Here is a 16,847-nt window from a genome sequence, read left to right on the forward strand (position 1 = left end):
AGGGTCAGCGTGGATCAGTCTATCCAAGGCCGAGGTCGAAGTAGAGCCCAAGGTCGAGTGGCGCCTCTTCCTCGTCAGACCCTGTTCGGGCTGCTCCTCCTCAGCAGAAGGGACCTCCTTCTCAGCTTCGGGAACCTCAACGTGAGCTTCGGTGAGGTCCACCATCTCCTTATCTGGACTCTTCTCTCTTTCGAGAGAAACGTCAGCAGATTCCTCCTTCTGCTCGACCACAATAGGGGCATCCGAGCCAGGAACAAGGTCGGCTTCAATCGCCTCCATCACCTTGGTGATATCCTGGATCTCGATCCCTAAAGCAGTAGACGGCTTCAGCAGAGAGGGGATGGTATCTTCCTCAGCCAACGGTTGATCCACGGGCGGCGGTTCCGCAACCACCACACTCTTCAACTTCTGCCCTGGCAAGGGCATGAAGTGAAGGAGATTCTTGGGAGGAGGCATATCTTCCGAAACCGTGTCCTACAAAACAGGCGTTCAGAGATCAGCTTCAAGGAAAAATAAAGAAAAAACTCCAAGTCAGAGCAAATACCTTCTCCGAGGACTGAGAAGCCTTCGCTTTCTTCGGATGCGCGGAAGGCCTCAAAAGAGCGCTACCCTTCCTTTTGCGTTGATCCTAAAAAGGGGAGACCAAGGGTCAATAAATGTAAAAGAAGACAAAGGAAGAAATAAAGAAAAAAGCGTGAAGTACCCGGTTCCTAGATAAAGAGATATCTATCCGAGCCGGGGATGAAACCGAAGGAACGACACGCGGCACAGCGTCAGTCCCAGGACCCTAAAAAGATGGTCCAGGACCAAGACGTTAGCCGACGGCCAACCAGAAAGAAAGACAAACAAAAGACTTCGGGATATAGAAACACTCACCGGATCTGAGGTTGTCCTCAAGTCAGGAAGCACGACCTTCACTGGAACAGCTTCGGGAGAGGAGGTAGAATCCCACGGATCAGCTCGAACTTCAGATATCCGAGCGACACCCGAAGGAGACAGCACGTAATCCTTCAAGCGAGGATTACGAGGATTCTCTTTCCCGAAGTTGTAATCAGGAGCCGAGTCGTGAATAGTCTTCAGATCCAAAGAGATGCCCAAAACTACAGGATCAACGCAGCTAAAGCCGTACTCTGCAGAAACAAAGCACAAAACAAAGTCAATAAAACGAGGCAAAAAGGAAGAGGACAAACTCACTGAAGCACGGTCCCAGCCGAAAGACACCTACCCCTGTCAAAAATCCTGCTGAGACCGGCAACAGCAAGAATGTCCTCCCGCAAGATATAGTTGAGGTTCGGGAGCCAGTTAGACGGCAGTTTGTAATTGTCCTCCCGAGCCAAAAACCACTGGAGGAGATCCACGTAGTGGTGATGGTTCCGATCCGGAGCAGCCACGCTTCTCATATCAGGATCAGGAGTCACAAACCACTTCGGAGGGCGATAAAAATTGGGATGCTTCGGATCTGTCGGCACACGAAAGAGCAACCACTCCGTCTTCCAATTATGGTCAGAGCTGAGGTAAGGGTAGGCCGTAATATAGTTCGGCTCCCCCTTCCTTCGGGACTTTTTGTTGACGATGGTCCACCAACCATACCCATCCCCCTTGGAAGCGTGATTGAAAGACAGATCGTGGAGATCCCGAAACACGGCGACAGAGCAGGGAAAGTTAACAAAATCGCACACCCATCTAAATCCGATGATGTGCCTCATAGATTTGGGTGTAAGTTGGGCCAAACTGATGTTGTACGACACCAGGAGCTCGAAAATGAATGGATCCAAGGGAAAGCGGAGACCGTTCTCCAAGTGATGAGTATACACAGAGATGAACCCCCTCGGCGGATGAGTCACCCGAGGGCGCTCCTGATCGGGAAGCTCGCACCAATACCCCAAGGCGTGCTGGATTCCGTATAGCTCCTCGGCCCTCCGATGGTAGTTCCCCAGCTTCGCCTCCACCAACCAGTCACCACTGACCGATTTCTCCAACGGACCATCGATCTTAGTGGTCTCATGCAAGATCGGGGCATACTTACCCTGCGGATCAGCTTCAGTCCAGTGAACTGGAAACTCAGGGTAAGGACGGCGCACACCCGAAGAACCAGCTTTCTTACCAGAAGTTGCGCGTTCAGACACGCTAGACCCGCCAACAACATCATCCTTGGAAGCATCCCAACCAGTCGAACGCCTCTCCACCGGCCTCTCCGAAGGCCGACCCCTCGAAGTTTTCTGTGACCTTCCCGAAGGCACATTCTCCCTCTCACTAGAGGAGCCAACGACGAACTTGCTTTTGCCCCTATTCTTTGCCATGGTCGCGAATTCTCGGTCTAGGGTTTAGATTGAGGAGTAGAAGGAAGAACGAAGAAGTAGGGAGAATTCAGAAACAAATTACCTTTTTCCGAAGCGGAATTCGCCGATAAGACGAACAGCACAAGTTCCCGAAGTCTAAAGCTGGCCGAATTTCGTAGATCTGAAGAAACTCGAAAACCACGATCGCCGGGAAAAGAGAAGAAGTTTGTTTAAAAGAGAGAGAAAGTAAAGTTTGAAGGAAGTTTAACGCCTGGTATTTATAGAAAAGGGAAGCGTATCAACTTCCTTTCGACCCACGATCTCCACGACACAATACAACTCCCAACACTTGTCATCAATGCAAATCATCCCTTTTCAAAAAAAAAGAGGGAACTTTTGGACTTCTGACAACTGAAAACCCACCCATTTAATTCTAAATGGACCGGGTCTGGGGGGCATGTTGTTTGGGCTCCCAATTGATTCTCAATTGGGCCACTAAGTCCAAAGCCCAATGGCTCTAAACAAACAGCATCAAACCTACCAATGGATAGCCAGCCATCCATCAAGGCCCAAGGCCCAAAAGCAATAAATGACCTATGGGCATTTATTATGCAAACACTATAAATAGGCCGCCAAGGCTCACACCTCAAGGTACGTCCAATTTATCGCCTTAAGACTACTCTTCTAGAGAACTTCTCTCTAGAATCCGAGCATCGTTCTTACTTAGGCATCGGAGGGGCTTTCCTCGGAAACACCCCCGAGGCTAGTGACTTTGCTCTTGTGCAGGTGAATTCGGACTCTACTCATTCAAACAAGCAAGATCTTCAACACATACGAAAGGGCCTTCATTCGAAGCCCATTGTTTCCATCTTTACAACACCGGAACAGAATGTAAAAGAAATGAAAATAAAAACGCATCATACATATTAACATGCTGCAAAATTTCCTTAGTATCGACCTTTAAGTATGTGTATTGGTTGTTTTTGCAAGGGTGAGTTATCTTCAGAGTACATCTAATTCTATGTAACATTATTGACTCCTTTTTATACATTGTGTTAATTAGCGTATGATTTGTTTGATTGATTGCAAATCAAGTTTGATTAATCACTAATGTCTAATTTAAACCAAGATATATTCTGAAGATAAGCTCTTAATAAATTTCTTGGCTAAGCGATAACCGACAAAGATAATTGTGCATACACAAATTCTTATTTACAATGGGTGTACAATAAATATTGTACACCAGAGTAAAAGTTAACTCAAAATGCTTAAAAGTTAAGCTTATATATGTAAAAGTTATCTATTTTTTAGTGATAAATTTTTTCATTTTAGTAAAACTTATTTCTTCAAAATTACTAATAATGTATAACATTAATCATTTAACCCATTAAAATGTTTATCTATCAACTTTTTTTTACTAATATAAAAGTTAATCAAAACTAGATTAAAGTTATAAAAAAATGGGTTAAAGTTATCTTGGTGTACAATAAATTTATTGTACACCTTGTGCGCGCAAGACCTTTTGTTGTTCATATACTTCCAACAAATATGAAATGTTTAGCATGAAAGGAACATTGTTGAATGAATACACAACCCATTGTTATCACCAAACTAAATCGTAATTTAGACATTTGTAATGATCGAATCATCATTCCAAATATTTAACTTCCAAAGCAGGGCAAACAATGCATAATGAATACATAACATGTCTTTAACATCGGGATATTTCGTAATCTACACGTATTTCACGAACCACCGAATTGAAACATAGCCGTTAAATGTAATAAATCATGAAGAAAGAAACGAAACGTACAACACACGTTTAACTGCACCGGACTATCGTAATCCACACATGTGTAACAACCGGTCGTAAAATGAAAAGGATGAAAATCAAGACAAGAATATGTTAGTAAACCCACAATACGCCTTTAACACCAGACTACATCGTAACTACACATATGACTAATTCATTAAATAAAATAGTAAAATGCATCTCTAAATCCCTAATAGCCATGTATGTACTAATTAAGTTCATTAAAAATTTCCCACAATTTTAGCACAAATCCTATATAATACTTCTTCCGTCTTTTAATACTCGTAACGTTTGTTAGTTTTACGCATGCCAATGCACAACTTTGATCATTTATATCTTAAATTCTCTTTATGCAAAACTTATAAAAAGTTGATATTTTGAAAATACATATTGAGACGAATCTAACAAGATCCCACATGACTATGTTTTATCTAATATAAAAAACACTAATAATAGTCAAAGTAGATTATATGAATAGTGACAAAAGTCCAAACGTTGCGAGTATTAAAAGACGGAGGAAGTAATAAAAATTTCACTGACTATTGTCAGGCCTCTAAAACTCTAATCCAACAATCACATAGACTTTTTTAAATTAAAATGTTAAAAAAAAGCTTTATAATATCGCAATCCACCAATCCGATCCAAATTTAAAATCTTTAGGACATGAACACAAAAATAATCCGAACTCCAAAGGCTTGAATATAAGAGACCTTCAAAATTGACATAAAACTTGGACCAAATTCACCAAATCTGAATTTTCCTTTTTCAAACTGTACTAAATTACTCGTAATAAATAAATTTTATGTAAATAAGGAATCCCAAATAATCAGGACCCTAAAATATCGATTTGATTCCTTCCAAGAATCCTAACGTGGCAACCATCTAATCTACCTTCCTTAAACTTCATCTTTGCCACTCACTTCACCACTCACTTCACCACTCACTTTTCCCACATTCATCAAAATAAACGGCTGTGATTTCTTCGTATAAATCACTCGCGTAAATACGCGTGTGTGAGTCATAAAGCAAACCCTAAACCTATTCTTGTTTTATCAACCAACGGCCAGACGTGTTTAAATTTACTTTATTGTCCCTGATTATTTCGTTTTACTACAACTCACCCTTCTCTCCACCCATCTATTAATACCCTCTCGTCGACACCACTAGGTTTGGAGAACTGAAATCCGAAATACCCTTTTTTAGAAGAAAAAAAAGGAAAAAAGAAAAGATTTCGATTCTCTTTCTTTATCGTCTTCCTCAAGAAATTGAAAATCTCACTTTCTCTCTCCTCTGTGACAACAATGGCGGCAACTTCGTCGTCACGCCATCAACGTTCTCACTCACCTTCTGGAAGATTCTGTGCATCTTCTATTTCATCTTCCTCTTCTTTTACTTCGTCCTCTCCGACGTTTACTTCTCAATCTACAGATTTGTTTCACAGATCTTCTTCTCCTACGAGAGTCAGCATCTATGGATGTTCGTCTCCTCAAACGACGTCGTCGTCCGTCCGATTCTCCATCGATAATCGGCCGACTTCGCCTAACAGATCTTTTGCTGCCGTGAATCGGAATCGGAATCCGTTTCCGGCGGCGTCAGGGAAGAAGAAGACGTGCATGTGTTCCCCGACGACTCACCCTGGCTCTTTCCGGTGTAGCTACCACAAGAGTTTGGAGGCGAAGAAGCAGCAGAATATGGTGTCGTATCCGCCGAATCGGTTAAACATGAGGCGATCCGCGATGACGAATTCGCTCGTCAGAATCGGCACAGTGGAAGGCGGTGATTCGGTGAAGCGTGCTCTCGCCGCGCTGATCCGTCCCTGTGCGCACCAGCAGCGACGGAGATCTGATTTCCAGCCTCGTCCGAGTCGACTCAGTATCATGTCCAAGGCCGGAGACAGCGATCCTTGAGCAGAGTCGTCCGAGTTTGAATTATATTTTGTTTCTTGCATGTACAGGAGCGGCGGAGCTGTGGCCGAGTTGACTCACCGAGTCCAGATCGGATCGTATCGGATCGGATCATCCGTGTTGGCTCACTGAGTTGATGCTGAGTTGTTGCCGAGTTTTTGTCTTTTTTATTTTGCTTTTTTTTGGTTGTGTATAGAAAAAATCAATCAATCAATCCCCAGATCCGAATATTTTTAAAGGACGCAGGTTGTTATGAATTTAGTACTCCGTAGATCTCTTCCCTTGGACAATAGTTCTTGTTTAATTTTTGTTCTTTTATGAATGTTTGAATTTTACAAGTACTACATTAATTTAATTTAATTTATTTTCTAAAATTTGGTCAAAATTTAAATAACCAATTTCAAATTTGACTAGTTCATAAGATTTGTGTGTCATAAATTCAATCAAAAGTTTTTATTTATTTTTATCCTTTTTTTTTTCCAACTTCAATCCTTTTTATCAAACCTGTATTTCATTTTTGTTTTGCACTATTTTCCGTATTATTTATTTATTTATTGTCTACGTTATTTTGGAGTATGTGTGTATTCTGTTTAATTTCCTCTTTTTTCCTGTATTTTTATATTTTTGATTATTTATTTGATTTGATTTGATTTTGATTTGATTTGATTTGATTTTGGGATGATAAATCTGATAAATGTTTGTGTTTACCCTTTGCAGATTTGTGTGAGAGAAAAATTTGGGGGAAAGTTGGAGTAAATGAATTTGGAGAGACTGAAAATTTCCAGCTTGACTTTATCTGAGATGACTTTGTGAATTTTACATGACCCTTGACATTACAAAAGTACAGTAAAAAAAACACTTAACTGAAATTGAAAAATAAAAAGGACAATTCAAAAGGAAAAAAATAATTACATTTGTATAAAAGTTAAAGTGATATTTTCAAAGACTATATACAAATTTTTATATAAGATAGTTTTACATAAAATATTATCCTGAGATCATAGTATAAGTTAAGTAATGAAATTAATTAGTTATTGAATGAAAATTAGCAATATGACACTATTTTAATTTAATATTATTGAACAACAAATATTTCACTTTAGATATTTAATATTTCACTTTGATATTTTATTGAACACAAATTCTTATTAAGCTTGGAGTATAAAGTGTAAAGTCATCCTAAAATTTACCTTATTTTTTTTAGTGATAAAAATTATTCTTTTAAAGTCACTCATAAATCATACGAGTAACATAAACCTAGTATGTATTGAATAGAAAATTCAATTTCCAAGGTAATTGACTCGAGATTTTATTTATTGAAATGCAAATTTGTCAAAACAAATATTTTATAACCCAAAATTTGCGAGAAATGACCTTATATAACTTTTTTTTTGTGAAATCATAACTTAATGTAAATTGTTTTACAAAAGATGACCAAAGACAAGTTTCCGGCATTGACTGAGCTTTTCCGGCCATTGACTTGCATGTGTGACTATATTTTGTTATAAAGGAAACTTTTATAATCCAAATTTTGCGAGAAAGAACATTATATAATTTTATTTTTTTGTTAAATCACACCTTAATGTAATTTTTTTTTTTGCGAAAGACAACCAAATGCAAGTTTCCGGACATCTTGCTTTATTTTGCTAACCACACAATTTCTTGGACGGTTCTCCAAACCCTCGTAGTTTCAAATTCTCTCTCCTCCCAAATCCATCAAAAAGTATTCAACCATGGTGCTCGGCCCTAAACCAGTCCCACCACCACCCCCAACCTTTAGAACCACAAGTAACTGACTCATTCACTCTCTACGACTGATTGAAATTCCTAGAAAGACAAATCTTAGAAACTTCCCTCTTTTCAAATTCTAAACCAAATAATCCCCCTTTGCTCAAACCAAAAGATGTCAGACGAAGAAGAAGAGAACGCATCCGAGCTAAAAGTGGGCAAATATAAATTAGATTTTTTCCAATTGCCAAAACTCCTGGGTAATTTTATTTGTTGCTTGATCAATCAGAATGGTGTTTGATTTAAGAATTGATGAAATCGACCCCTAAATATCTAGAGATTGAGTAGATATTAATTCATTCTTATTTCCACAATTATTTACATTTTCTTACTTGCATCACTGTGTGAAATTTGTAGGTGGCATTTATTCCAATTCGTTTATCATGAGCTCAACGGTCAAAATACTAGAGAATTTGTTGGAACCACTTTAAAATGACACAGCTAGCCTCGACGAAAGATGCAATTTCTAAATTACAATCAGTTTATGAAGATGACGTAGTTTCAATAAAAAAAATGCACTTTCTAGAATTCGCTTAGCTTTAAAAGAAGACATAGAGAAATTGGACGTGGTTAGCAAAATAAAGCCACAAGTGCTGCTCACGTGCAAGTAAATGGCCGAATAAGTTCAGTCAATATATGCTGAAAACTTGTCTTTGGTTGTCTTTTGCAAAAAAATTACATTAATTAAGGTGTGATTTCACAAAAAAAAATATTATAAGGTTCTTTCTCGCAAAAATTGGGTCATAAAAGGTCCTTTTTTAATCAAATAAAGTCACATGTGTTAGTTGCTCACGTGCAAGTCAATTGACTGGAAATCTCAGTCATTGCCGAAAACTTGCTTTTAGTTGTCGTTCGCAAAAAAAAATTTACATTAAGGTATATTTCGCAAGAAAAAATTATATTAAAGTGTGATTTCATAAAAAAAATAAAAATATAAGGTCATTTCTCGCAAACTTTGGTTTATAAAAAGTCATTTTTGGCAAATTTGCCTTATTGAAATAATGTTTTTGATTTTGAGGATTGCAGATTCCCTAAATATTTTTTTGGTTTGTCATTTTATGCGGTTATTAAGGAAACTAGAACATTGCAAGATTAACTTTTATTGTTGTACTTTTATGGTGAATTGTTGTTTTATTCCATTTTCAAAAGAAAATAAAATAGTTGTAAAACTTTTAGCAAAAAGAATTTAAAGAATAAAAATGACAACTCATTAATCCATCCAAACTTAAACCAACCAATGACATTACAGGTCTTTTATTGACCAACCAATAGAATTACAAGGTTAAATTTACAAAGAGTAGATTAAAACGGAAAGAAAAGAAATGGGAAAAAACATTTAAGTACAAGAGGAGCTAGTAGTTTTTGTTTTATGAAACTGCTATAGCGTTTAGGCCCTGAGCTAACCAAAATACCAAATATAATTTTCAACTTAGAAATTTTAGGTTAAGTTTTAATAAGGAAAATTTATTTTTACCACTTGAATAAACCGAAAATTTATTTTTTGTCGCTAAAACACCAAACTTGTATTTTACCATCGGATTTTTTCATGAAACGACCCCGAGGTTTGCGTTAATGCATCAAATGCCCCTAATGTTTCCAGAATGCACCAAATACTCCCGATGTATGGAATAATAACAAAAAATGTCCATTAGGCTAACGAACGTTAACACCGTTAGTCATTACCGCCCAATCAACTTATTATTGCTTCAATTTAACCCTAATTAACTTACCTTCAATAAAGTTTTACTTTTTAATTTTTTTACTCTCCTCCTCCTTCATCTCATCTCCTCTTCCATTTTACATCTCCACTCATCATCATCAACAACATCATCATCTCCTTTGAACAACAAAAATCATCAAACAAAACTAGATGCAGAAATCAAAGGAAGCCCCAATGTGAATTATAAATTTCATCCCTAATTCTCACTCTCTTTCATCACTCCCACTCTCAATTCTCAAATCCTGCTACTGCATTTCTATCCCCTCAATTTCATTCAACGACCATCTTTGGTCCCTCATCTTTTCTTCCCCTTTCTCTCTCCTCCAATACCCAATTCCACTATCAAATTCAACTTTTACACCAGATCTAGAGTTCAATTTTTACAAAAACATTGATGAAAAAATCAGTAATAGGCGGCAAACAAATTGGAAAGTCGAACTGTGCTAGAGCGATGATGGAGGTGGCTGGGAGGAGAGAGGGCGGGGTGGTGGTGGAGATGGCGGCTGGGAGGAGAGAGGGTAGGGTGGTGGTAGAGATGGTTGAACTGTGCTAGAACGATGTTGGAGGTCGCTGGGAGGAGAGATGGTGGGTGGTGGTCGATGCCTTTGAGGAGGGAGAATGAGAATATTCCAATTGATTTGTTTGACATGCCATTGTTGGAGGTTGGGGTTGGGAGGGATGGAGTGGTTGGGGAAAGGGGGACGTGATGGTGGAGGTGGGTAAGTGATGGATCAGAGAAAGAGGAAAGAGAAATGAGGTTTGGTTTTAATGGTGAAGAAGAAGAAGCGTAGTAGAAGGAAGAAGAAGAAGGTTTGGTTTTTTTTTTTAAAGTAAAATTTGGGTTTTAATTAGGGAAGAGCCCAAACAAAGACTTTTTTTTTTTTGAAATAATAGCACTTAATTTTTTTTTTGGGTTTTAATTAATATAATTAAGTGTTAATATTAGGATTAGTAGAGAAAATGGTTGAGTAAGGGCAAAAAAGTAAATTTAAGCTAACGGAGACTTAATGGAATGGACGGAAAATGCTCATTAAGGGCATTTTGTGTTATTGTTTTAAACCCCGGGGTATTTGGTGCATTCTGGAAACATTAGGGGTATTTGGTGCATTAACGCAAACCTCGGGGTCATTTCATGAAGAATCCGTTTTACAATCTACAATAGAAGCAGGTGAGTTTGTAGTTTTTTCTGTTTACTAATAATATAAGACAAACTCAAAAAGACGAATCAAAAAAGAAATTGAGGCAATCTTTTAGAGAACGAGCAAACACACTTATCAAAAGTGTGAGGATACGAGCAAAAATTCCAGCTGGCATGAATAATTGAATACACATTCTTTGAAATCGAACTATCTGATCATGCCGATTAAACAAATTGAAGATGCAAAGTAGTACTTCCTACTCCCAGTAATTAACTGATTAATTAATCACCATGTTTGATAGGGAGGAGACAACTAATTTCCACTTTTTTAAAATAAAAATAAATAAATTATTCGAAAATATTTCCTCCGTTTTTTAATACTCGTAACGTTTGGATTTTTACACTATTTACATAATCTATTTTGATTATTGTTGGTGTTTTATTTATAACATAAAATATAGTCATGTGAGATATTGTTAGATCGTCGCAATGTGTATTTTCTGAATATCAATTTTTATAATTTTTGTATAAAGAGAATTTAAGATATAAATGATCAAAATTGTGTATTGACATGCGTGAAAATAACAGACGTTATCAGTATTAAAAAAACGGAGGAAGTACTACGGAGTAAAAAACTGGATACTGACAATTCTGAGTTATTTTTTATTACGGAGTACTATGAATCTGCTTTTGTTTTTCATTCAGACAGATTACTAGATCAGGCAGTTGATACTTTAATAATTTGATTCCATAAGCTGTTGTCTGTAGCTGCTAAACACTATTATCGGGCCAGAATCCCTGGACAGGTCAACCTGATCACATTTAACGGGCATAAAGAAGGAGAAGGATTTAACGAGCTAATGAAGTTAGAGCATTTTAGTGTTCCTTTTTTTTAACTCCTTTACTGTAACGCCCCAATGTAACACGTCCACACGGGTATCTGTTATTCTGGACTAGAATTATTTATTTTGGGCCTATTTTCTGGGTCTTTTTTGTATCTGTCTAGAAAGTACTACTTCCTCCGTTTCGAAAATATCGCACCATGGTTGACTTTTAATCCTTTAACCATTACTTTAACTCTTAATATCTTAAATCGTTATAAGTAAAAATTATAAAAAAATAATATTTAGAAAATATATATCGATACGAATCTAACATGAGCTCACATGACTAAAATTTTCTTACGTACGAATTACAAAAAAGGGCTAAAGTCGGAGTGTGAATAGTGTAAAAAATAAATGGTGATATATTTTCGGAACGGAGGAAGTATATAAACTCTCAAGGTCATAACCTACTTGTATTCTGTAATATGTAATTCCCAAGATCAATAAAACTTTCCTCCCCTCTGCCTGTGGGCGTAGCTAACACATTATTAGTGAACCACGTTAAATCTCAACGTTTTTTATTTACATTATTTAATTTTTCTTTGCATCCGTTATAACACATGCATAATTTAATGGTTGTTGTTGACCTCGTATAGAAGTTGTTGCATTTATAATCCAAATCAATCATCTGATACAAGAAATTTTCAGTTAGAATATGCTTTGAAAATTGGTCAAGTTCCCTTACTGCAACGCCCCAACATGGGGTTCTCATTAGTTGTATTTTGCAATCTGTATTCCTAAAGATCAATAAAGCTAACTTTCTCTCCTCTACCTTTAGACATAGCTAACACATTGTTAGTGAACCACGTTAAATATATATTTCTACGTACACACATGAGTCCATGACTATATACAACATGTCACGACTATCATAATATTTTGTCTCGTAGCTTACACATTTTATTGATTAAAAGTTATATGACATACGGAGCATTTGAATCAGTGAATGATGGTAACTCTTTAGAGGTAGAGCCATTAAGAATAATGTCCTATCGCTCAGTAGCTAGGAATGGCTATGGATCAGACTCGGGTCGGATGTATTAAATTTCGAATCCGATCCATTTAAAATTCGGACTCCAAAATTGCATCCATATTCGAATCCATTTAAAACTCGGACTCAAAAATTGCATCCATATCCAAATCCTAATTCATATCCAAATCCATTTAAAATTCGGACTCAAAAATTGCATTCATATTCAAATCCAAATCCGAATCCATATCCATATCCAAATCCGAATCATGCGTTAACTTTACTTACATAGAACTTGTATTTTTTTAATTTTAAAATAAATTAGAAATCCTATTTCTCATTTACCAAAATCTAATGAGTTTCTAATAAATTAATAAATTACAAATACATGTGCTTTAATTAAATATATTAGATTAAATTGGGATATTTCTTTTAAAAAAAAGTTATGTACGAAAAAATAATACACTTTGAAATAATTTCGGGTCGAATTTGGAATCAGACTCGGGTCGGATTCGGGTCAGATTCGGTCGGAGTCTCTGCAGACTCCATATCCCATCTATATCCATTCGAATTCGGATGTTTTTAATCGGATTCGGATTCGTACTTTTTTTTCCAGATTCGGATTGGGTCGGACTTGGTTCGGATTCGAATGTGATTCTATCCTTATCGCTCAGTCTTCCACAACCATGCCCCAACATTCGAGCCCTCATTCAAACGGATTTCTTGTTACATGACCCCCAAAAAAAAAAAATCGTAGTTAGATTGTTGTGTTTAAACCTTAAACCATTATAAATTTATAACTCTTGAATCTTTATGGATTTAAACATGACAAAATTTCTTGTTCCATGAGAAAATCACAACGTAACTTTCGTTGAATATCTCAAAATTAAAGCACGTACCCTTTTGTTTTAGTTTTAGTTGTAGTCAGTGGCGGCTCCAGTATGGGTTCAGTGGGTTCAACTGAACCCATACTGGGAAAAAAAAAATTAGCTAGTTTCTGAACAAAGAAATTCAATATGTACGTTTTAGCGCTAATTATGGACAGAGGATTAAATCCGGAGCATTGGTTTGAGCAGCCAAGACGCAGAGTATGAGCGCGGGTTCGAGCCCAGCGAGTTGAATTTTTAGGCATTTGATTTATTTTTCTTCCTTTCTTGTTTTGGTGGAGTAATACTTTGTTTCTCACATCTTCAGCAATAGTTTTAAACTTTTACCAATACATATTTTTATACATTCTTTTACTAAACTTCTTTAAAATTTTGAAAATTATCAAATGCTTTAGAAAATAAAATTGATTTTGTTTTATTCGTTTTCTTTGAAATTTTTTCTAATAAAATATTATTTATCTTACGTACTACGGTACGTATAAAACCTGTTATTTGCACACAAAAAATTAGTAAAATCTGCTAATGTACATTTTGCACTGAAACTATGACTTACTCCGTATGTTTTAATTTTTCGAACCCTTCACACAGATTTCCTGACACCGCCACTGGTTGTAGCTCATGATCTTGCCTCATTGGGCATACAAACTCAAAATGGCGCCTGATATCACGGACATTCACATTATTTATATTCAAATTTGGAGATGGACTGACTGGACCCATCCATTAATCCATGTCTCTTTCTTTACAAATGCATGTGAATATTGTACTCAATGGTCTTCTCTAGTAACCCATTCATCCTTGTCTCTACTTTTCAAGTTTAAACCCATTCAAACATAACCCTTGGCTTTTTTGTCTTCCTAGTTCCTACAGACACAATACTCAATACAGTAGTTATAAGTGATTTTGGCACACTTCATGTGAGTCTAACACAGTTTTCTATGCTCTTATAGAAGTGTGCCAAAATCAGTTGCCTGAACTTGAGGGCGAGTTGTAAGTATACCTTGTGGAATGGACGAAAACATAAAGACTTGTCATACAAAGTGTTTTTTTTTTTTATTTTTTTTATTTTTTTTATTTTTACGATAAGTAGAAGAACCCAACCAGACCTCAACGAGTTTAATCATTTAGACTTCAAAGTCATACTCGTGTTTACTTGAAAATAACTTTATTGGACTAAAGGAGCACCGCTTACTAGTCGCCCTGAATCTTTTTTAGGAGTTACATATATATCATTTGCGACCGTATTTATTTAAGATTTACATTTTTTTTTGACAAATTTTTTACGCATTCCCAAATTATTTAGTACATATCTTTTTTTCTTCTAGGTCACCATTATAATAAACTCTATCGCTACTTTGATTAAAGTATTTTCCCGCACCCACCTGCTTTATTATTTATTATTTACATTACGTTCAACTCTCATTTTTTAATACTTGCGTAGTATGGAGTAATAGAGAGGAGTAGTATGGAGTAATAGAGAGGAGTAATTACGTAGTATGGAGTAATTGCTACAATTGAGGTAAATAAAAAATGTAAGTTTATTGCGCATGGCATAGGTTACACTACATACACATTTTTTTAATAAAAATAAGTCGTTAACTCTTTTCCTTGCATAATCATTGCTTAAGCTAATGCCTAATGACTATTATCAACAATAATAAATTACAAGCTAATTTCAAATTTCGTGGGAGCTCCTTTTTAAATCACTCTCTATACATATATAACCGTTTGTTTGGATTTTGATATTGACAGTTGAGAAAACCAGCTAATATAGACAGTCTTGAATAACAGTGAAAGCCAAACATCCTTGATCCTTATCTACTTCCTCAATTATTCACAAGTCATAATCCCCAACCATATTAACATCCAGTTGGAAGTGGGGGTAATATAATTAACTCACTTAGTAATAATCATCCAACGGCAATATAATGTTGTCCAACTTATCACATTCCCTTATCTACTTCCTCCTTGTCGTAGTCGGTGCCGCCTTTTTAGTATCTCCGGCCACCGCCACCGACCACATTGTTGGCGCCAATAAGGGGTGGAACCCAGGAATGAACTACACTGATTGGGCTAACAACCAAACCTTCTTTGTTGGTGATTTCATATGTAAGTCCCCTTCATGTTATGCTTATATATATTATATTCCTAGCTTAAGAAGTTTTTGATTGTATATTGTTGTTCTTAATGATATGTGATTTGTCCATAATATGCACATAAATGCCTTAAATTTCTTACAAAATTTCAATGAGATGATCAGGTTCTGTATATGCAGTCATAAATTATGCTTAATGAAAGTGTTCATCTGATGGCAGTGGTGGTTTCTTCATTCTGTCTCACCAAGCAAAAAGTTCCGTTGTGTACTTTTAGTTTCGCCCCCTAAAATTTGAATATAAATATAATTGTACAAAGTTCATACTACGTTGATTAATTATTCTACTCGCCCCCTCGTAAAACAGTCCAAGATCCGCCACTGTCTGCTAGTAACAATGTCATAAAATTTTAGTACAGATGTGCCATTACAAGTTAAAGACTGTATTAGAGCTGATCATAAGACTGTATTTTAGTACAAATGTGCCATTACAAGTGCAAACTTGGCCTGATTTTAGGCCAAGTGCGCTTAGACATACTTGATCTGTAGACTAAAGATGGTTGTGGGCCGGGTCAGCCCAAGGCCCGACACGAAAATCACGGGCCGACACAAGCACATAGTCGTGGTGGGCCGCATTTTTTAGGGAAAAACACGACAAGACATCACACGACTCAAACTGGCACGACAAGGCACGACTGCCCGTGGACATGGGCCTGACTTTGAACCTTTTGACCCGGACCAACAGGATACAAATAGGCCGGGCCCGTTTAGGGCCACGGATCGTGGGCTTGGCTCGAATCCTGGCCTGCTCGGCCTACAATACAACTATCTTTACTGTAGACTATTTACATTTAGCAGTCAAATTAAATGTCTGCTTTTCAGAACACTAAAATTTTCAATTGTTGCAGCCTTTAGGTACAAGAAGTTCGAGTACAATGTGTTTGAAGTAAACAAGACAGGGTATGAAAATTGTACTATAGAAGGAGCAACAGGAAACTGGAGCAAAGGAAAGGACTTTATCCCACTGGAAAAGCCAGGAAAACACTACTTCATTTGTGGCACTGGTGGTTGTAATAGTGGAATGAAGGTTTCCATTGTTGTTCACTCGCTTCCTCCGCCACCTTCCGCCTCTATTACCGCCACCAAACACTCCTCTGAATCTTCTAAACATGTATCAGATGCTGCAGAAGTGGCTTCAGGGCGGTTGTTGCTGTTGGTTTTAAGGGGATTGGTAGTAGGTTTAGTGTCTTCAATTTGGATGTGATAACCTGTTATAATTAACCAACTGTTAAGGTTTGAATGTGGTTTTGTTGATCAATTTTAGTCATGAAGAAAATTTTTGAGGAATTGTGTGCTTAATTTATGTGTTTAA

General features: G+C 36.9%; 2 protein-coding genes across 2 annotated transcripts; both read left to right on the top strand.

Moving 5' to 3' along the window:
- The first annotated feature begins 5,249 nt into the window (after window positions 1-5,249).
- Window positions 5,250-6,340, top strand: LOC110784256 (uncharacterized). Its single transcript, XM_021988685.2, has one exon. It carries the CDS (start codon window positions 5,394-5,396, stop codon window positions 5,997-5,999), a length of 606 nt encoding a protein of 201 aa, XP_021844377.1. The 5' UTR covers window positions 5,250-5,393; the 3' UTR covers window positions 6,000-6,340.
- An 8,795-nt stretch (window positions 6,341-15,135) lies between these two features.
- Window positions 15,136-16,822, top strand: LOC110784252 (early nodulin-like protein 19). Its single transcript, XM_021988681.2, has 2 exons — window positions 15,136-15,492; window positions 16,384-16,822. Exons 1-2 carry the CDS (start codon window positions 15,312-15,314, stop codon window positions 16,737-16,739), a joined length of 537 nt encoding a protein of 178 aa, XP_021844373.1. The 5' UTR covers window positions 15,136-15,311; the 3' UTR covers window positions 16,740-16,822.
- Window positions 16,823-16,847: the final 25 nt, after the last annotated feature.

Source organism: Spinacia oleracea, chromosome 4 (genome assembly GCF_020520425.1).
Source record: "Spinacia oleracea cultivar Varoflay chromosome 4, BTI_SOV_V1, whole genome shotgun sequence".
Taxonomy (NCBI): domain Eukaryota; kingdom Viridiplantae; phylum Streptophyta; class Magnoliopsida; order Caryophyllales; family Amaranthaceae; genus Spinacia; species Spinacia oleracea.